Below are 21,196 nucleotides of genomic sequence, written 5' to 3'. Positions count from 1 at the left end.
GGAAGAAGAGAGAAGAGTGGGATCACTGCCCAGGAGCGGGGTGCCAGGGAGCGATGGGCACACAGCTCATTTTCTTTTTTTTTTAACTTACTTTTTGGTGAAAATATATATATCAAAGTATGCTTCCATTTAACAATTTCTACACATATTGTTAGTGACATCGGTTCCATCTTTCACACTGTCAACATTCTCGGCATTTCTGTTCTAGTTGTTTCACCCCCATTAATTGAGACTCACTGCCCTAAACTTCTATCTACGCTTCAGGGCCACTGTTATCTCTTCCATCTCATATAGATTTTTTTTTTAAGCACAATACTTAAGGATAACATTCTTTTTTGTTTTTTGAGCTAAACTGTTGTTGTTGTTTTTTTAATTTTATTGTTCTACTTTAAGTGAAAGCTTACAATTCAAGTTAGTCTCTCATACAAAAATTTACACATACATTGTTATGTGACCCTCGTTGCTCTCCCCATACTGCGACAGCACACTCATCCTTTCCATCCCGGATTTCCCGTGTCCATTCAACCAGCTCCTGACCCTCTCTGCCTTCCCATCTCACCTCTGGACAGGAGCTGCCCATTTAGTCTCATGTATCTACTTGGGCTAAGAAGCACACGCTTCACAAGTATCATATTATGTCCCATAGTTCAGTCTAATCTTTGACTGAAGATAAACTGTTTTTTTGTTTGCTTAGAAGATGACTTCAGGGGATAGTTTCAAGGTGTGAAGAGAATCCCAGGGCAACAATCTCAGCAGTTCCCCCAGCCTCAGTGAATTCAGTAAGTCTGGATTCTTTGAGAATTTGAAGTTCTGTTCCACATTTTTTTCCTGTCAGGATCCAGTTAGGAGCCCCGATGGCACTGTGGTTAAAGCTCTTGGCTGCCAATTGAAAGGTTGGAGGTTTGAACCCACCAGCCACTCTGTGGGAGGAAGATGTGGCAGTCTGCTTCCACAAAGATTACAGCCTTGGAAACCCTATAGGGCAGTTCTACTCTGTCCTACAGGGTGGCTATGAGTCGGAATTGACTCGACGGCAATGGGTTCACCAGAATCCATCTACGTGTTCCCAATTAAAACGTTTGGTAATGGTAGCCAGGCACTATCCAGTTCTTTTGGTCTCATGTTAGAGGAAGCAGTGGTTCCTGGAGACTATTGGTCCTGTAGTTCAGTTGCTTTTCTGATTTTTGGGCTTCCTTCTTCCTCCAATGCTCCATATGCATTTAGACCAATTGTATGTTGGATGGCCGCTCAGAGTCCATTTTCTAGCAAGATTTCCTCGACACACTCTCTTTTCCCCCTATTTTTCTGCCAGTTTGAGGCCCACCTCCTCCCCCAGGAAGCTCTATCCAGTCACACCAGCCTGCAAAGACTTCTCCCTCTTGAGAGCAGAACACCAACTCATTTGTCTCCAACAGTTACATTCCCTTACAAGGCCCTAGAGGTGACATGTGGCTCCCACATCAGAAGAGTTAAGTCCAAGAGGAGAAAGACACAGACCACACAGTCTTTCAGGGAAAGCTTGGATTCTGTGGCCAGACAGACACAGGTTCGAATCCCAGCTCTCCCATTTACTAGCTGTGGGGCCTTGTGCAGTTGGCTTCGCCTTGCTAAGTCTCCTCATCTGGAAAATGCGGATTGTACCCCTGCCTCACGCATGGAGATGAGGATCAGATGTGCTCATGGATGAAAATTCTTCCAAATCAGCTCTGGCGGGTTAGTAGAAAGTCTCTTCACACAAGAGTTAATAACTTTCTGTGATTTAAAACACAGATAGGTTCTGTCCCCCAAAAATATGCTAGTGTTGTGAAATGCTCACAGTGTCTGCCATCCTCCAAAGTCACTGGGGAACAGGGAAATAACTTCTTGAGCCCCTTGTACGAGACCCAGATTTATTCATCCAATGGGAAGATCCTCAACAAATACTTAGAAGCAGAACCTGGCGGTGCTGCATGCTAACAGGAACAATAGAGCAGAGAGAAGCTTCACTTCCACCCTTACCCAGGGAGGGCAATAGAGTTTATGCCCGATATGTCAACATTTTTGCCATCCATTAGTCTTACAATAAGGAGCCCTGGTGGCACAATGGTTAAGTGCTTGGCTGCTAACTGAAGGGTCAGTGGTTCAAATCCACCAGCTGCTCTTTGGAAACCCTATGGGGCAGTTTTACTCTGTCCTAACAGGGTCACTATGAGTTGGAATCGACTCAAGGGCAATGGGTTTGGTTTTTTTTTTTGATGGCACAATGGTTAAGTGCACGGATGCTAACTGAAAGGTTGGCGGTTCAAACCCACCCCGTGGCTCTGCAAGAGAAAAGACCTGGCGATCTGCTCCTGTAAAGATTACAGCCTAGAAAACCCTATGGGGCAGTTCTACTGTCACACTGGGTCACTATGAGTCGAAAATCGACTCAACGGCACCTAACAACAACGCAACAGTCTTCCAATGGGATTGTTTGAACCTGCGCTGTCCAATATGGTTGCCACTGGTCACTTGTGACTACTGAAATTTAAATGCAGGTCCTCAGCCAACTAGCCACGTGTCCAGTGCTCATTAGCCACATGCGGCTACTGTACTGACAGTGCAGATACAGAACATTTCCACCATCATCACTGCAGCAAGTTCTATCAGGCAGTGCTGGTCTAGATCTAAGGAAAAAGTGGCCCTTTCCTCTTCATTTTAACCCTTGCCACAGTCACCTAGATCTTGTCAACACCTGAGATTGGCCCATGATGCTTAGGGGCCAAGAAGGTGGCTCAGACCTGAGGCCTTCAAATTCAGCATTTCCCAATAGGGTATACATAAGCCCAAATCAGCAATGCCAAACCAAAAAACTAAACCCATTGCTGTCGAGTCAATTCTGACTCAAGTCGACCCCATGTGTTACAAAGTAGAACTGCTCCATAGGGTTTTCTTGGCTGTAACCTTTACAGAAACAGATTTCCAGGCCTTTCTTCTGTGGTGCTGCTGGGGAGACTCGAATCAGCAGCCTTTTTAGGTTAGCAGGTAAGCATAAACCATTTGCGCCACTGGCAAATACAGACACTGCCTTCACACTCCAGCAGGCCCCAAATGCCTGGCTCTACAAAGGATGACCCCATGGCCACAACCTCCAGCCAGGTCAGTGAGGAAATACGGGAAATGAAAACCAGAAGTGTCCCCGCACCCTCCCGCACAAGGGGGTTATCAAAATCCCAGGGTCTCACTGCCTCAGAAAGCCCAGGTGCCGGCAGTGGCTACAAGAGGCCTGGAAATCTGCAGGCAAGGAAGGTTCTAGGCAGAGCTGTGACCCTGGTGAGCAAGGTCGTGGGAGGTTAGCTCTCAGCCAGTACCTGGGCACATACCTCACGCAGGCCTGAGGAGCCAGGTTGGTGAGGCCTGCAAACTCCAGGCAGTGCTCCGGTGGCTCCAGGTGTTGGGCCCTCTGGCTGCTGAACCAGCAGCAGGACCTACAGGACACCTCAGCAGATAAGAACCAACAGTCATCGCTGGCAACCTCTCCTCACCATCTCCGCTCCAGCCCACTGGCTTCCTTTCTATTCTGCAAGACACTGATCCTCTCTCCACCTCTGGGACTCCACACTTGCTCTTCCCTCTGCCTGGTGGGTGACCCCCTTGGCTTTTCCCATGGCGCACGGCTGAGGACTGGCTCAACCTCATCCTCCATGAGGGAGATCCCTGTCTGTCTCGTTCAACACTATGTCCCAGCATCCTGTGCTGGGCCTGGTGCCCAGGTACTCGGCAAAGGTTTGTTGAGTGACTGAATGAATGAGTGGATAGGGTTTTAGTAACATGATTAGAAACTATCCTTAACAACAGATCACCAACCCAAAAAACCAAACCTGTTGCCATCAGTTCTAACTCATGGAAATTCCATGTGTTACAGAGTAGCAGAGCTGCTCCATAAAGTTTTCTTGGCTGTATGCTTTACAGAGGCAGATCACCAGGCCTTTCTTCTGCAGTACTACTGGGTGGATTTGAACCACCAATATTTAGGTTAGTAGCCGAGCACAAGCTGCTTGAGCTACCCAGGGGCCTCCCACCAGAGACCGCAGGCCCTGCTAAAAAGAAGAGCTCAAGTCATCCTTTTGGCAGCTGTCTTTGAACTTTAAGCAGGTTTCTAGCAAGTAATGGCATAGAGTAGGCTACCTTATTTACATACCCTGGCATAGATTTTACAACTGGCTGCATTTGCACAAAGCTAGAATCAATCAATTCCCCCCCTCCTCTGTGTGTGTATGTGTCTGTGTGTGTCTCTGTGTGTCTATGTGTGTGCATGGGTACGTACACATGTATGTTTTGTTTTCTTCATAGCCAAGGTGGGTATTTGCTTTAAACTTTTCTGGGCTAAAATTATCAGGGTCATGATAAGGAATAAAAGGAATGGGGTGAGTCCCCTGCCTGGGGTTGGAGCAGGCCCACATGCTCACCCTCAGGCCACCCTGCAAGAAAGCGCCACAGTCATCCATTCAGCCATGAATCCTAGCCAAGATCCTCAATAGACACAAGAGGATGTCACTCTTACCCCCGAAGTCAGAGACTGTTGGGAAACATGGGTGGGTGACACTTCACTGTCAACACAGACCAGCTGCCCTCCCTCCCCCCAGGCAAGCTGTTTTTCCCTGTGCCATATCTAGTAAACCCCCTGCTGAAACAGTTAAGGAGATGCCTAGAGGACATGCCGACCAGCTATTTCTCTGGACCAGGGCCGCAAACACAGATGCCTGCAAGGGCCAGGCAGGCGATGGGAATGAGTGACGAGGGCTGGCATTGTGCAATAGGGAGTAGTGGGGACTGGGGCCCACTGGAAAGAGCCCTGCTGCTCCATTTGACATGTGGCGGCCTGCGAGAATCCAGCCTCAGGTGGCCCCTTCCCACCCCTAAGAGAAGGCAGACATCTGTATTTTTTAAATGCCAATTCTCTCCATTTTTAGGTTTTAGAAATACCAAGTAGGTGAAACAAAGCTTCAGGCTATCAGTTTGCAAGCTCAGCTCCAGATAATGGGAAAACCACCCCAGGAGCAGAAGCAGGGGCCCTGAAGGATAACTCCTTGGCACCCTCAGGACCCAGGATTTAATGATGTCCTTGGCATACACAAAGGGATGGAGCATGAGAAACAGCCCATGAAACATCTGAGCATCAACTGCAAGACTTGTGGGGATAGTGCTTGTTATGTTACCATGTTCTCATGATGCCCTTGGGAGAATTTCTCTCTGGGCCCAGTGTCGGGAATGGTCGTGCTTCTCCTACCAAGCAGGTGGACTTTATTTCATGAACACAATGAAGAGTGTACATGCTGTATTCTCCTCTTCCCCTTGGCCACTAGGAGACTTACAGTCTGTGGCTACCTCCAGCAAGCACCTAGGACTTCAAGGTACTCAGATTGTCATCAGTCTCTTCCAGGTCCCATCCTCTGCAGGTCCCTTCCTTGTTCCCTCTTGTCAATGTTCTTCTCATCCACTTCAAAAGATTATCTTGCTGCCCTGTCTTCAAATAAATAGGCTATTTTTATGTCCTTTTTGGATGTATTCAGGGTATAAATGAATTAATTTGAATCAAAATAAATAAGATTTGGTTCTGGAGAACCTGATTTTCATCTATTTCACTTCTTTCCAAGGAGCCCTGGTGGCACAGTGGTTAAAGCACTCAGCTTCTAACCGAAATGCCGGTGAGTTCAAACCCACCAGCCATTCAACAAAAGAAAGTTGTGGTGGTCTGCTTCCATAAGGATTAAATCCATTGCCGTCAAGTTGATTCCAACTCGTAGCGATCCTACAGGACAGAATAGAACTATCCCATAGAGCTTCCAAGGAGCAGCTGGGTGGATTCAAACTGCCAACCTTTTGGTTGGCTGCCAAGCTCTTAACCACTGTGCCACCAGGGCCCCCTGTAAAGATTACAGTCTTAGAAACTCTGAGGCAGTTCTACTCTGTCCTATAGAGTTGCTATGAGTCGGAATTGACTTGATGGCAATGGGTTCACATCTTTCCACCCCAAGAAGTCATTTCATATATCTGAGCCTGTTCCCTGATCTGCAAAATAGGCAGCCAACTCCCTGCTCATCCCACCTCAAAGAGGCATGGCAGGGACAAAAGGAGGAGCCATGTGCAGATGGGGGGGCCCTCGCACGAGGGCTTCCTGGGAGTCCTAGAGGTAGCACAGATCCAGCAGGAAGGTTTCCAGGAGGAGACGGCCCTTGGACATGCCCTTGGCACTGACTTCAGAATGGGCTCATTGTCAGACCAAAAAACCAAAACCAAAGAAGTTACCATCAAGGCGATTCCAACTCATGGTGACTCCATGTGTGTCAGAGTAGAGCTGCACTCCACAGGGTTTTCAATGGCTGTGATCTTTCAGAAGTAGACTGCCAGGTTTCTTCGGAGGTGCCTCTGGGTGAATCCAAACTGCCAACCTTTTAGTTAGTAGCCAAGTGCTTAACCATAGTTCCCAAATAGAGACCAGGGCTCCAGTGACTGTCCTGTCTTTGAAAGTACAGTGCAGTGAAATGCTATTATATAGTCCTTCTAGCCATGGTCTTGTAATTCCCACAAAATGATTGGGTGGAACTACGCAAACAAGGTGCATGGAACCCTTGTAGGGGATTGGTCAGTTTTGCCACCCTACTGGGTTTAAAAAGAGTCAATCCCAGAGGTTGAGGGGAGACTTCACTACCGTCAAGAAAAGCTAGGAGCAGAACACATCCTTTGGATCCAGGGTCTCTGTGCTGAAAACCTCCTAGACACAGGAGACAGAGAGAGCTATAGTACTGGAGATGGTCCAAGGCACAAGATGGCAAGAGATGGCAGCAAGCACAGCAGAGTCCAAAAGCAGAGAAATAGCAGCAGCGGAACCAGGAGACCAGCGCGAGACAGCACAATGGGCTTCTCAGCTCACAGAGCAAGGCAGCTACAGTGGGCTTGCCAACTCACAGAGAGAGCTGAACGTCTTTGGGCAAGAGACTTTCTGGCAGGGTGGGGTGCCTCCAGGGGCACTTATCAGTGGAACTAAACAGTTGTTAACACTTGCCCAAGCAAGGCAGAGGCCAGGCCCAGGCAGGGCCTGGTAGCAGAGACCTGCCTGCAGGCACGGCTAAGAAGCTGTCCTGATAGAAGAACTTACTGTTACTTTCAAACTGAACTGTAACCTGTTAACTTCCCTAATAAACCCCATAATTTTGAGTATGGTCTGTGAGTTCTGTGTAGGCATTACAATGAATTATTGAATTATAGAACCCAGCAGAGAAGTACAGAGTGCTGTGGGAGGGGCTGGTGTCAGACTTGGTAAAAAAAAGTCTGGAGAGTGTAGGTATGTCTGACCTCCACCTCACAGGAATCAGCTTTGGGCTGATGATGATGCTGATTCCCTCTCCTCCCCTGAACTTAGACGAGGTCTGACACTTCAGGATTATCTTTTATTCTGACATTCTGTCTTTCCTTCCTATGTTCAATGCGTCAATTTTTCTAAAAAGATGGCAAAGCTGGTGGTAACTGTTTTTAACTTCCTCTTGCAGGGTGTGACGTTGGCAACTTTACAACAGTTCCCCAAGATTGCCTTTTGGAGTTTTACTAGTCCATGGAAATCAAAATCTGAGAATGGATTACAAACCTCTGGAAGGCAGAGAACACACGTTCTATGCTTGTGTGTGTCAGGGAGGGCCACCTCAGCTTCAGAGGACAAAAGTCCAGCCCTGCCCGCCCACCATACTTACCGACACCTGGTACTGTATGTTTGAGGTCCAGACCTCCTCGTCCCCCACCACACACGGGATGGCTTCCGTCCAGCCCTTGAGGTCCTTCAAGGCCTGAGGAGAGTGGCAAGAGCACAGATGGGGTCCCTCTAATCTCCCCACCTAAAACCCTGATGCAGAGTCTACAATGCAGGTGCCAGGCAGGACCACCAATGAGAAGGGGGCTGAGCCAGGTCTGCAATCAACGAGAGTATGTCCTCTCAGCTCAGTCTCAGCATCTCTCAGCTCAGTCCACTGCCACCACCCAGGAAGTGTCGGCAGGTCTTCCCATTACAGAAACATAAAAACTGCACCTGAATTTCATGTTTAATGGCCTGAGTTTTAAGATATTGGTAATTAATGGTGACGGCTGTACCACATGATTGACGTAATTGATCTAATTGAATTCTATACATGGAAAAACATTGCATTGGCAAATGTCGTTATCTATAGTTTTACAAAAAATAAAATAAGATACTGGCAATTAATTTGAAAATGTTTTTAAGCCTAGAGTATCTGTGGGCTTGCAACCCTGACCTGGGCTGAGACGTCCCAAAGTGGCTCCAGGCTGTACCCCTGCTGCTCCCAGTTCTCCCCTCACTCCAGGCTTCTTCCCGAAGGCAGGGAGCAAGGGTAGAAGGGGGTGATGGTGCAAGCATGGAGCAGAGTTGGGGGCTGCTGGGTGCCCTGTGTGTGTTCCCCACTCCCCAGCCCCCGTTACCTTTTGCAGTGCATCTCGCTCGGGGCTGCCCTGAGTGAATGCCAAGACGGGCTCATTGGCCACCTTCAGGGAGGAGACGTGCTTCCACCGCAGCCTGGGCCACAAGAGAAGGGAACAGAGGCAGACAGGTCAGCAGCGGCTGCCACCAGTGCCAGACCCTGGCCCCTCTATCTCCACAGGGGCCCCAGGGGTTGGCCCAGAAGCCTGAAATTCAAAAATCAAGGTTCAAGTCCTGCTACTGTGTGTCCTTGGTCATGTGGCTTGCCTCCTCTGAGCCTGTTTCTGCCTCTATTAAGTGAGAACAGTCATACCAAGCTCACAGGATTGTTTGAGGTTTAATTCAGATATAAAACAATGTTTAAAGTGTTTAGCACATATGGAGGATTATTCTCCCTTTATCCCAAGAGACCATGTAGCTTTTTTCTCTCAGCTGAAAAGGCAGCACATTCCAGAGTGGAATCCCACCAGAGTATGAACCGCTGACATTCCCTGGGTACAAAGGGCTGAGAGCTCCGGGTGGGCAAAAATGTCCAAGATGTGGACTGTGAACATGGAGGACTGCCCTGAACTCAGCTTGCAGCCACAGGGAGGACTGGTTTGGGGGTTCAGTGTCTGATTCCAGGGCAATGAGTTTCAAGAACTCCTGGCTCCAGGGACCCTGTTCAATCTTGAGCCCCAGGACCTCACTGACTAGTAACCACTCACCACTCCCCTAACATGTCCAGGGGTCAAAGGTGGGATATCAGGGGGATAAAAGCTGGGATGCTGGGGTCAGTCATTCCCAAGTTGCAGCCCCAGCTCTGCCACTTCCCAGCTGGGTCTTCCCCTCCAGCTGCAGTGTCCTCATCTATAAATGAGGCCCACGATGACCACCAAGCCCACCTAAGATGCACACAGCAAATTCGAGTTAATGAAGCCTCTTATCCGTCATGTCATCAATGGACCTGGCCATCAGCCAAATTACAAAAATAAACAAACAAAAAACCCACTGCTGTCAAGTCAATTCTGGCTCATAGCAACCCTATAGGACAGAGTAGAACTGCTGCATAGGGCTTCCAAGGCTGTAATCTATACGGGAGAAGACTGCCACATCGTTCTCCCGTGGAGCAGCTGGTGGGTTTGAACTTCCAAACTTACGGTTAGCAGCTGAGCACTTAACCATTGTGCCATCAAGGCTCCTTATGAAATACGGTAAGTTAGATCCTAAAAGAGAAATGACTAATTCAAGGTCATATGATCAGGAGGAATCTGGATTTGAGTCCAGAAAAACCCAGTACCATCACCCTCCAGCTAGAGATGATCAGGACACATCAAGGTCGACCAGTTGTGTTTATTGCTTGTTGTGGCCAGGGAGACATTCACCACGGGGAAGAGTGGGGTATCTCAGTAAGAGGGTCAGAAAGGACCAAGTATAGGATTTGGGCCTTGTTGTTGTTAGGTGCCGTCACGTGGATTTTTGACTCATAGCAGCCCCAAGTGACAGAGTAGAACCGCCCCAAAAGGTTTTCCAGGCTGTGATCTTTATAGGAGCAGATTGCCAAGTCTTTCTCCCACAGAACCATCTGGTCAGCAGCCAAGCACTTAACCACTGCGCCACCAGGGCTCTTTATTTGGGCTTTGGTTGGGTGCTTTGAGGGAGGGTCTAAGGAAGTGGGGCTTTGCTCTGGATTGGAGGCTGCCGGAAATTGGGGGCAATTCTATGACTGAGTAAAAACGTAGCAGTCACTCATTTAGCAGAGACGGGCATCCTGCTACTTTGCGGGTGGCACAGTGACCTTGTTCATGTCTGTGGCTTAGACAAAATTAGGGAGTGGGCTTGCTTTGTCTCATTTTATCCTGGGTGCACAGTGACCTTGCCTGAGGCTGGTATTCTCTAAGGTGGTTTATGTCCAACAGGAGAACACAAGTGGCCTGGCTGTGGGTGTCAGATTAGTCCTGACATCGGGGCCACTTTTTTTTCTTTCTCACTAGGATGGGGTCTGGGGGTTCAAAGACCCAGCCTAAGAGGCCCGGAGGAAGACACAAAACCAGGGGCCATGGGGGCAGGTCCTTTAATTCTTCTGCAAGATTTACTGAGGACCTACTGCAGTGACCTGGAGTCCCTGGGTGGTAAACAGTTAACACATTCACCTGCTAACTGAAAGGCTGGCAGTTCCAACCCACCCAGAGACACCTCGAAAGAAAGGCCTGGCGATCTACTTCCAAAAAATCTGCCATTAGAAACCACTGGAGCACAGTTCTACTCTGACACACATGGGCTCACCATGAGTTGGAATAGACTCAATGACAACTAGTACTGCAGTGACCAAGACAGCCAGGCCTCCACCTGCCCGAAGTTGACCTCCAGTGGGAGACACGGTGAAGAAAACACGATCATTATCGACGATGATCACAAACGTGATTCAACAGGGGAAAAGTTACCACTACCCTGCCTACTTTACCAGGGTAGCCAGGAGGGCCTCCAGGAGGTGACACCTGAGTCAGTGAGTCGAGACCCGAAGGAGGTAGAGGAGTGGCCTTGGGAGGAGGTGGGGAACAGCATTCTAGGCAGAGGGAACAGCAAGCACAAAGGCCCCAAGTAGGAAGTATGGGTTAAAAGCAGAAAGGTGGGGGGAAGCCTGTGTGGTTGAAGTGGAGGGAGGGGTGGGCAGGGGCCACCTCCAGCAAGATCCAGAGGGGCAAAATGGGCACTGAGGACCTTCTCCCTCCTCTCCTTTCCCACCTTCATCCAGAACCAGGGGCTCTGCCCCACCCCAGGCCACATCAGCCACACCCACATTCTTCTAACTACAGTTTTCCCTGCTCCACTCCAAAGCAAAAAATTTGGGTCTAGGACAGACCTAGTTCTGCCACACTCTAGCTGTGTGACCTTGGGCAAGTCACTTCCTTGAGCTTGTTTTCCTCCCATGTAAAACGGTGACACACACCTGATGGCGTTACTGTGAAGATTTAAGGAGATAATCGTGGAAAGCTATAACCTGCTGGCCTCAAGTCCTCTTGTGGTGACCTCATGTTTTACAGAGTAGAACTGCTCCACAGGATTTTCTTGGCTGTAATCTTTACAGGGAAACCCTGGTGGTGTAGTGGTTAAGAGCTACAGCTGCTAAGCAAAAGGTCCGCCGTTCAAATCCACCAGGTGCTCCTTGGAAACTCTATGGGGCAGTTCTACTCTGTCTGATAGGGTCCCTGTCATGGACTGAGTTGTGTCCCCCCAAAATATCTGTCAGCTTGGCTGGGTCATGATTCCCAGTGTTGTATGGTTGTGTAATCTGATGTGATTTCCTTATATGTTGTAAACTCTATGACTATGATGTTATTATATGTGATCTCCTTAAGTGTTGTAAATGCTATCATTGTGATGTGGTTAATATACTGATGAGGTTTATCAGATTAGGTAGCGTCTTAATGCAATCTCTTTTGAGATATAAAAGAGAGAAGTGAGCAGAGACACATGGGAGCCTCATACCATAAAGAAAGCAGTGCCGGGAGCAGAGCACATCCTTTGGACCTGAGGTTCCTGCGCAGAGAAGCTCCCAGACCAAGGGAAGACCGATGCATCACAAGGACCTTGCTTCACAGCCAACAGAGAGAGACAGAGCCTTCTCCTGGAGCTGATGCCCTGAATTTGGACTTGTAGCCTACTGGACTGTGAGAGAATAAACTTCTCTTTGTAAAGCCATTCACTTGTGGTATTTCTGTTAGAGCAGCACTAGATGACTAAGACAGTCGCTATGAGTCGGAATCGACTCCGCGGCAATGGGTTTGGTTTTTGGGGTTTTTTCAATCTTTACAGATGCCAATTACTAGGACTTTCTTCCACAGCACTGCTGGGTGGGTTCAATGCGACTTTAGGTTAGTAGCTGAGTGCAAACTGTTTGGACCACCCAGGGACCTTTTTGTAAAGCTATACATGTGCTCAAGGGTCCCTGGGTGGCACAAACAGTTTGCACTTGACTACTAACCCAAAGAAGCCCTAGTGGCACACTGGTTAAGAGCTACAGTGAGCTACAGCTGCTAACCAAAAAGGTTGGCAGTTCAAATCCACCAGCCACCCTTGGAAACCCTATGGGGACAGTTCTACTCTGTCCTATAGGGTCGCTATGAGTCAGAATCAACTTGATGGCAATAGGTTTGGTTTTCGATTTTACTAACCCAAAGATTCGTGGTTCAAACCCATCCAGCGGCACCATGGAAGAAACGACTGGCAATTTACTTCCATAAAGATCACAGCCCAAAAAACCCTATGGAGCTCAGTTCTACACTGTAACTCATGGGGTTACCATGAGTTGGAATCAACTCTATTACAACGGGTTTTTATACATGTGCTCAATAAATTAAAATCTACACTGTCCCTTCCCAGGGTAGATTTTGTCTTGGGGAAGAATGGAGAGGCCTGATGTTCAGCCCCTCAAGGGTTAATGAACTCAGGCTGGTGACTTAGTGCAAAAAGCTTCCCAGGAGATGGTAGCAGGGTATAGAGGAGACTGAAAGCACCAGCAGCCACAAGCCCCAACAGCCCCCCTGGAAAGGGGAGGGTGGTGTCCACCCCTGGGTAATATCAAAGGTTCCTGACAGAATTTTGAGCTGAGTTGCTGAGTCAGCCCAGAAGCCACCTGGCTTTTGGCAGCCTCTACCTGGCCTGAGGGTAGTCACTGTCTCAGCAGCACCATATCCATCACCAGTCAGTAAGTAGGATATCACCACCTCCCAGTTCCAGCTTCGAGCTTCAATACTGAAAGATTCTACAGGGAAAAAACTAAATGATGCAGGAAGCATCAAAAGAAGATGGAAGGAATACACAGAGTCACTGTACCAAAAAGAATTAGTCAACATTCAACCATTTCAGGAGGTAGCATATGATCAAGAACCAATGGTACTGAAGGAAGAGGTCCAAGCTGCACTGAAAGTACTGGCGAAAAACAGGGCTCCAGGAATTGACAGAATACCTACTGAGATGTTTCAACAAATGGATGCAGCACTGGAGGTGCTCACTTGTCTATGTCAAGAAATCTGGAAGACAGCTACCTGGCCACGGACTGGAAGAGATCGATATTTGTACCCATTCAAAAGAAAAGTGATCCAACAGAATGCGGTAATTAACAATATCATTAATATGACACTCAAGTAAAATTTTGCTGAAGATCATTCAAAAGCGGTTGCAGCAGTACATCAACAGGGAACTGCCAGAAATTCAAGCCAGATTCAGAACAACGGATATCACTGCTGACGTCAGGTGGATCTTGACTGAAAGCAGAGAATAACAGAAAGATGTTTACCTGTGTTTTATTGACTACACGAAGGCATTCGACTGTGTGGATCATAACACATTATGGATAACATTGTGAAGAATGGGAATTCCAGGAACACTTAATTGTGCTCATAAGGAACTTGTACATAGACCAAGAGGCACTCGTTTGAACAAAACAAGGGATACTGCATGGTTTCAAGTCAGGAAAGATGTGTGTCAGGGTTGCATCCTTTCACCATGCTTATTCAATCTGTGTGCTGAGCAAATAATCTGAGAAGCTGGACTGTATGAAAAAGAATGCAGCATCAGGATTGGAGGAAGACTCATTAACAACCTGAAATATGCAGATGACACAGCCTTGCTTACTGAAAATGAAGAGGACTTGAAGCACTTACTGATGAAGATCAAGGACCACAGCCTTCAGTATAGATTACACCTCAACATAAAGAAAATAAAAATCCTCACAACTGGACCAAAAAGCAACATCATAATAAACGGAGAAAATATTGAAGTTGTCAAGGATTTCATTTTACTTGGATCCACAATCAATGTCCACGGAAGCAGCAGTCAAGAAATCAAAAGACGCATTGCATTGGGCAAATCTGCCGCAAAAGATCTCTTTAAAGTGTTAAAAAGCAAAGATGTCACTTGAAGGACTAAGGTGCGCTTGACCCAAGCCATGGTGTTTTCAATCTCCTCATGCTTGTGAAAGCTGGACAGTGAATAAGGAAGACCGAGGAAGAATTGATGCCTTTGAATTATGGTGTTAGTGAAGAACACTGAATATACCGTGGACTGCCAGAAGAACGAACAAATCTGTCTTGGAAGAAGTACAGCCAGAGTGCTCTTTAGAAGCAAGGATGGTGAGACTTTGTCTCACTTACTTTGGACATGTTATCAGGAGGGACCAGTCCCTGGAGAAGGACATCATGCTTGGTAGAGCAGAGAGTCAGTGAAAAAGGAAAACCCTCAATGAGATGGACTGACAGTGGCTACAACAATGCGTTCAAGCATAGCAAAGATCGTGAGGATGATGCAGCATCGGGCAGTTTTTTGTTCTGTTGTATACAAGGTTGCTATGACTCGGAACCAACTCAACAGCACATAACAATATCTCCTAGTTAGCCAGGGACAGAAAGGTGACAAGAAAGACAGCAGAGGAAGCATCCTGGGCTGGGAGCCAGGACGTGGGGATTCATTAAATACCTGGGCCATCACACCCCTCTCTGGACCCTGATCCTGGTGGGATGGGAGAAGCACAGGCTTTCGAACCAGACAACTCCAGGACCAAAACCCACACTTGCTCCGGGACCTCAGCAAATTATTCTACACTCTGCAAGCCTCTGTTTCCTCACCTGAAAAAATGGAAGTAAAACTCTGTTCCTCTCAGGTCTACAGTGCTCTAGGGCTTTTCTAATTGTAAAGGTCTCTAAGAATGTCACTCCACCTCAGGAAGGCATTTTCTCACCAGGCCAGGCTTTCAAAGGCAAAGTGGTTCCCACAACACCCCAAGGATCACCTTCTCTGAGCTGGCCCAGGTGCTCAACAAATACTGATGTAATAAAATTAGCACCATGTCCCACTCATGGCAAAAGCTTGAAATGTAGCTGCTACCAGCTCTCATTTCCCTCTTGCCTCCCAGTTAACCTCAGAAACAGAAATCCCACAGGCCTCCCTCCACTTTCGCCAGGCAGAGGTCCACTGTTAAGGCAGAGCCTCAGGCAGCTTTGCATCAGAATCCCATTTCCTTCTCTTGGCTTCCTCCTCCACAGCTTTGAAGTTATATGTAAACCCCATTGCACCTGTGTATGATTAAGAACGTTGCTGACTTAACTTTTATGAACTCCCTACTTGTAAACTGTTTAAAAGTAAATTTTCCCTTCACCCTCTGGGAGAAGTCTTGGTGGCAGCAGCTCTGACTGACTCCTTTCCTTGCACAATGAAATAAAGGTGCTTTTCTGCCATCCCACCTCAGTCTCTCCTTTATTGGCCAATACGAGTCATGCCGAGTAAGAACCTGGGGTTTCTACCCGGTAATGTTGACCTCAGGATCACCCAACCCCATGGCTTTCTCTACTCCTGGAAAGTCTCCGGGCCCTGGCCCAGGGGTCGGTCAGTCGAGCGTGGCTTGGGGAACAGAGACTAGTTCATAGGTCAGTCTGAGTTGTTAGAGAAAGTCAACTGCAGCCAAAAGTAATCTGGGGACTCCAGTCAAACTTTCTTTTTTCTTTTTTGCTGATGAGCCATTTTAAAGGATTGTATGAACGTGAGGGCTCTCCCCTTGGCTCAGGTGAAGGCGGAGATGAATCACCCAGAGACTCAGGCCTGTCTGAGGATCTGAGGGCCTTCCAGGCAGGCTGCATTCAATTCATACACAATTATTCCATGCCAGGCAAGGAGACAGACCCATCAGACAAGGTCTTTGCCCAGGAAGAATCAACAATAGCTCACCGGTTTCATCACGTCTCCTGAGCGCCTACAAGTTACCTGGCGCTGGGCTACAGGGATGACTCCAGCCCCACCTTTCTTAGAGCATCCCCCAGTCCTTCCACCTCAAGAAGGGGGCACAGGGCAGAGTCTGAATGTGACTCAGTTCCCCTAACAACCTGGGATAATGCCCCTTGCCCACCTGGGGGCTCACAGGCCTGAGACCTCAAGCTGTCTCTCTCTCCATCTGCAAGTACCAGGATCTGAGCAAAAAAGGCTTCAGCACTAAAACTGCAGTGGCCCAGGATGTCAGGACGGGACAGTGCCAGGAGCCAGTCAAGGCAGCCCTGGAAATTTACAGACCAGAAAATGGATGGCAGTGGGGCTCCCAGGTCCTGCAGTAGATGGGGGTCCTCTTATCCCCCCACCTCAGCCTCCACCCGGTCCATGGCACCATGAACTCTGCTTGCTCCATGCTTGTCTCCAAGGCCCTCCACAGTGGCCAAAGTTATATTCTTAACAATGACGATCTGATCATCACACACACAGCTCAGCTCTACTCAGTGGTTTCCCATTTCTTCTAACATAAAAAAAAACTGAGTACTTCCCCTTCCTGTCTTCCTCCTCTGTCCCTCTGTTACAATCCAGCCACCATGGTCTTTTTTGTGGTCCCCTCTTCTTGGTACAAGGAGCCCTGGTGGCACAATAGTTAAGCACTTGGCTGCAAACGGAAAGGTCTGAATCCACCAAGTGGCTCTGCAGGAAAAAGGCATGCCAATCTGCTTCCATAAAGATTACAGGCAAAAAAAAAATCTCTATGGGACAGTTCTATTCTGTAACACATGGGGTTGCCGCTAGTCAGAATTGACTTGATGGCACCCCACAACTACTTGTAAGATCTTTCTCCATCACACAGCCTGAATGGGGACCCCACTAGATCATCTCATGGCCCCATACTTTTCTTTCAGCACTGGTGATGACCCTCATTACAGAGCTATGATGATCATGTCCCCCACCAGGTCACCAGCTCCATGCAGGCAGGCCAAGCCCATTTTGTCCATTACTGGCTACTCTGCAGGGCACTTGGTCAACACCTGACAAATCCCTTTTAAAATAATGAACGAATACATGGTGTCAGAGCGGACGCAGGACCCTCAGGACTGGAGTCGGGCCAGTGCTCCTCTGCTAATGCCTTGGGCTGGATGCCAGTCCCTTAGGTTCCCCAGGGGCTAAAGTGGGGGGTGGCAGAGGTCAACAAGAAGAGAAATAGAAAGGGAAGAAGCCTTGCCTCACTTGGCCTCTGGCTTTTCTAGCTCTTATCTGGGGCCTGATAAGGCAAATCTGCCTAATCTCTGAGATAAGCAGTGGAGGCGGGCAGAGAGAAAGTACACAGCGCCCAGGGCAGGTCCAGGAGGGTGGAGCCCAGGCCCAGGATGAGCTGCTTTCAACTTGTAGCCCAGGAAAAACATCCAGGAACATTTATTGAGCACTTACACGTGCCAGGCACCATGGTAAGTGAGTTAGCCAGAGGACCTCATTGACTCTTCCCTACAAAAGTCTGAGAGGGCAACTATCACTACCTCTGTTTCACAGACGAGGAAACTGAGGTTCAGAGAGATTACCTGACTCACTCATGGTCACAGCTTATAAGCAAGGGAGCAGGATTTGAACCCAGGTCTTCCTCACTCTGGAGCCATACAGTGGCAGAAGTACCTGCAACATCTGACCCATGGTCCTCACGACCACCCTAGAGGGTAACTGGGGCTGATGGGGCAGATTGATCCCCCTCATATCCAGCTGCTCTTGCTAGCTGCCACTGAGTCACCCTGACTCATGGCAACCCCATGCACAACAGAATGAAACACTATCCCCGGTCCTGCACCTTCCCCATGATCTGCTGTGAGCCAGACCATTGTGATCCATAGGGTTTTCACTGGCTGATTTTCAGAAGATCACCAGGCCTTTCTTCCTACTCCATCTTAGTCTGGAAGCTCTGCTGAAGCCTGTTAGCAACACACAAAGCTTCTGCACATGAGGTGCATTGGCTGGGAATCGAACCTGGGTCTCCTGCAAGAAAGGTGAGAATTCTGTCACTGAACCACTGCCCTCCACGTCGTTAGAACCTCCTTATTTCCCACCCAGGGACAGAGGCTGCCCAGAGACAGGCAGTGACTTGCCCAAGGTCATACAGCGCTCCACCAACACTGCCAGGCTCACCCAGGGCTCTTTCTACTCCAGGACGCTGCCCCTGCCACGGTGTTGGGGGGAAGGGGTCCCCATGAAGGGCAGGTATCTCTGCCACACCCTAGGGTGAGCAGGGTCAACTCTAACATTTTTGCATCTGAGGTGATTAACTAGAATAAATAAACCCAGGACACCCGAGTTCCACACCTCTCACCCTGCCACCCTCTTCCCACTGCTGGACCCTCCTATCTTGACATTCATGTTCAAGGACAAAGACTTAGGGCAGCCCACTGACAGGGATCATAACAAACGCACCAACACTTACTGAGTCTTCCAGGTACCAGGTATTCTTCAAAGCATTTTCTGTGTATGATTTACTGAATGCTCAAGACAACCCTATGAAGTGGTTACTCTTATTATCTTCCAGATAAGAACATGAGCACAAAGCGGTTGAGTAACCTGCCCCAGGCTACAGAGCTGCTAAGAGGTGGAAAAAAACAAAACCAAACCCTTTGCCATCCAGTCAATGATGACTCATGGTGACCCCATGTGTGCAGAGAACTGTGCTCCATAGGGTTTTCAAGGCTGTGACCTTTTGGAAGCAGATCGCCAGGCCTTTCTTCCACGGTGCCTCTGGGTGGATTCAAACCACCAGCCTTTCACCTAGCAGTCAGTAGTTGAGCGCTTAACTGTTTGCGCCACCCAGGGACTCGAGGATCCAATGCAGCTGGTCTGGGACCAGCCCATGTTCTGTGTTCTGGGAGGAGTCCAGGCCATTAAGCAGCTCCTATGTGCTAAGCGGAGCCCCGGTGGCACAGTGGTTAAGAGCTCGGCTGCTAACCAAAAGGTCAGTGGTTCAAATCCACCAGCCACTCCTTGGAAACCCTATGGGGCAGTTCTACTCTGTCCCATAGGGTCGCTATGAGTCGGCATGGACTCAATGGCAACTGGTTTGGTTTTGGAAACCCTGTTGGTATAGTGGTTAAGAGCTCGGCTGCTAACCAAAAGGTCGGCAGTTCGAATCCACCAGCCACTCCGTGGAAACCCTATGGGGCAGTTCTACTCTGTCTATAGGGTCACTATGAGTCAGAATCGACTTGATGGCAATGGGTTTGGGTTTGGTTTTATGTGCTAAATAAGGTGCTGGGCACAGGAAGCAGCCTCCAGCTGGGGAAGCAGACCTTCAAATCACAGCCTTCTCAACAAGCCAACAGAGCATGCTCACAGTGTGTGCCCATGCCAACTGCTGCCTGAGTGGGATTTTAACACCTTTAGAAATAAGTATTAAGATAACTGCAAGTTCTATTTATTATTCATCCACTCAAATATTGACAGTGCACACACTAGGTACCAGGTACCCGGCAAGCTGCTTGTCACATCATGTCTAATCCTTGCAACCATCTGCTACACAGCCGTTAGTATGATTATCCCCATTTCACAGAGGGGGACACTGCAAAGTTCAAAGGGGGGCCGCCTTGCCAAAGTGACAATGCACTGCATGTGTATTGGGTCAGCAAGGTAGCTAGGGGAGGGCATTCCAGGTAGGAGGTATGGCCCTGGCATGTGCCTGGAGAAGTGAGAGGGCAGAGAGTGTCAAGAGAGTGTCCAGCGAGCTGTGTGCAGCCACCAGGCCCTGCCCAAGACAGTCTGGGCCAGCACTGGGTGGGAAGTTCCTCGAGAACTAAACAGGCAGGCGGGCTGAGTGCAGGGCACAGTCACCCAGGATGACAGCAGGGGGCAGGGTAGTGGTTAGCACCAGCCACAAGCACCTTCCTGACAGCAAGAGGGCCAAGCGGAGTCAATTCTGGACCCCTAGCACCTAGCCGCAAGGGCAAGCAAGGGAAAGAAATGAACATTTATTTTGAACCTACAATGTACCTGGGCTAGTTCTTTTATTTATTAAGTTTACATGTAAATACACATATCCTGCCTCTTTCCAAAGAGAATTTGCAAAGGCTTACAAATGAGGACATCTATGACAAAGTCAATGAAATAAAGAAAAGGGCAGGAAGTGAAGGTCAAAGGAAAAAGGAGGCCATCAACTGGGAGGCCTGATGTTTACTAGCTTGAAACCTTGGACAAGCTTTTACTTAATTTCCATGGGACTCAGTTGTTCAATCTGTGAAATGGGTTAGTAAGACCTACATCATAGGTTGGAGCCCTGGTGACGTACTGGTTAAGAGCTTGGCTGCTAACCAAAAAATCGGCAGTTCGAATCCACTAGCTGCTCCTTGGAAACTCTATGGGGCAGTTCTACTCTGTCCTATAGGGTCGCTGTAAGTCAGAATCGACTCAGTGGCAATGGGTTTTTTACGGGTCACTAGCAGTCACCTCTGGGTCATCCACAAAGAACTTCAAGAATGGTTGTGATCATTATCTGTAGACAAAGAAGGACTCATGTGCCAAGCTCATTCATTCATCAAATGTTTAACCAGAGGGCTTGCCAGGTGCCTGACACAGTTCCTAGGACATGGGAACTTACAGTGAAGCAGGCAAGTCTATGAAGTGAAAAAGCAAACTACAAAAAAGTATTTGCAGCAAAAAAAAAGATTGTAAAAACAGATTTGCAGGATGAGCCCGTTTTTATGTTGCTTTTTAAAAAGCATACATATTCATGAAAAGTTGAAAGAATATTAATCAAATGGTGACAGTGGTTGGTGTGGTAAGATTCCAGATGACTTTTGTATTTTTTTAGTCTGTATTTTTTTCCCCAGTGGACATCTATTAACTTAAGAAAAACACAATCAAAGGTGTTTTTAAAAATTGGTTCTGAGATTCCTGGCACTCAAGGTAAAAAGGGAAACACTTCTAAAGAACATCACCCATACCAGTTCCTCAAAAGAGGCCATTTTTGTTGGCATTAGAGTTTTATGTAGAGGACACTGATATCAT

General features: G+C 48.2%; 1 protein-coding gene across 1 annotated transcript in view; it reads right to left on the bottom strand.

Annotated features, from left to right (window-relative positions):
• Positions 1-21,196, bottom strand: part of ALDH4A1 (aldehyde dehydrogenase 4 family member A1) — a 43,063-nt gene that overhangs the window by 18,433 nt on the left and 3,434 nt on the right. Inside the window, exons 2-4 of the mRNA XM_004377276.2 lie at positions 8,446-8,539; positions 7,707-7,799; positions 3,342-3,457 (exon numbers count right to left, since the gene is read on the bottom strand). Of these exons, the coding sequence (XP_004377333.1) occupies positions 3,342-3,457; positions 7,707-7,799; positions 8,446-8,539 (303 nt within the window). The remainder of the gene's footprint in view (positions 1-3,341; positions 3,458-7,706; positions 7,800-8,445; positions 8,540-21,196) is intronic.

The sequence above is a fragment of the Trichechus manatus genome, unplaced genomic scaffold (genome assembly GCF_000243295.1).
Source record: "Trichechus manatus latirostris isolate Lorelei unplaced genomic scaffold, TriManLat1.0 scaffold00048, whole genome shotgun sequence".
In the NCBI taxonomy this organism is placed as follows: Eukaryota; Metazoa; Chordata; class Mammalia; order Sirenia; family Trichechidae; genus Trichechus; species Trichechus manatus.
This window is presented reverse-complemented; position numbering and strand designations above follow the sequence as displayed.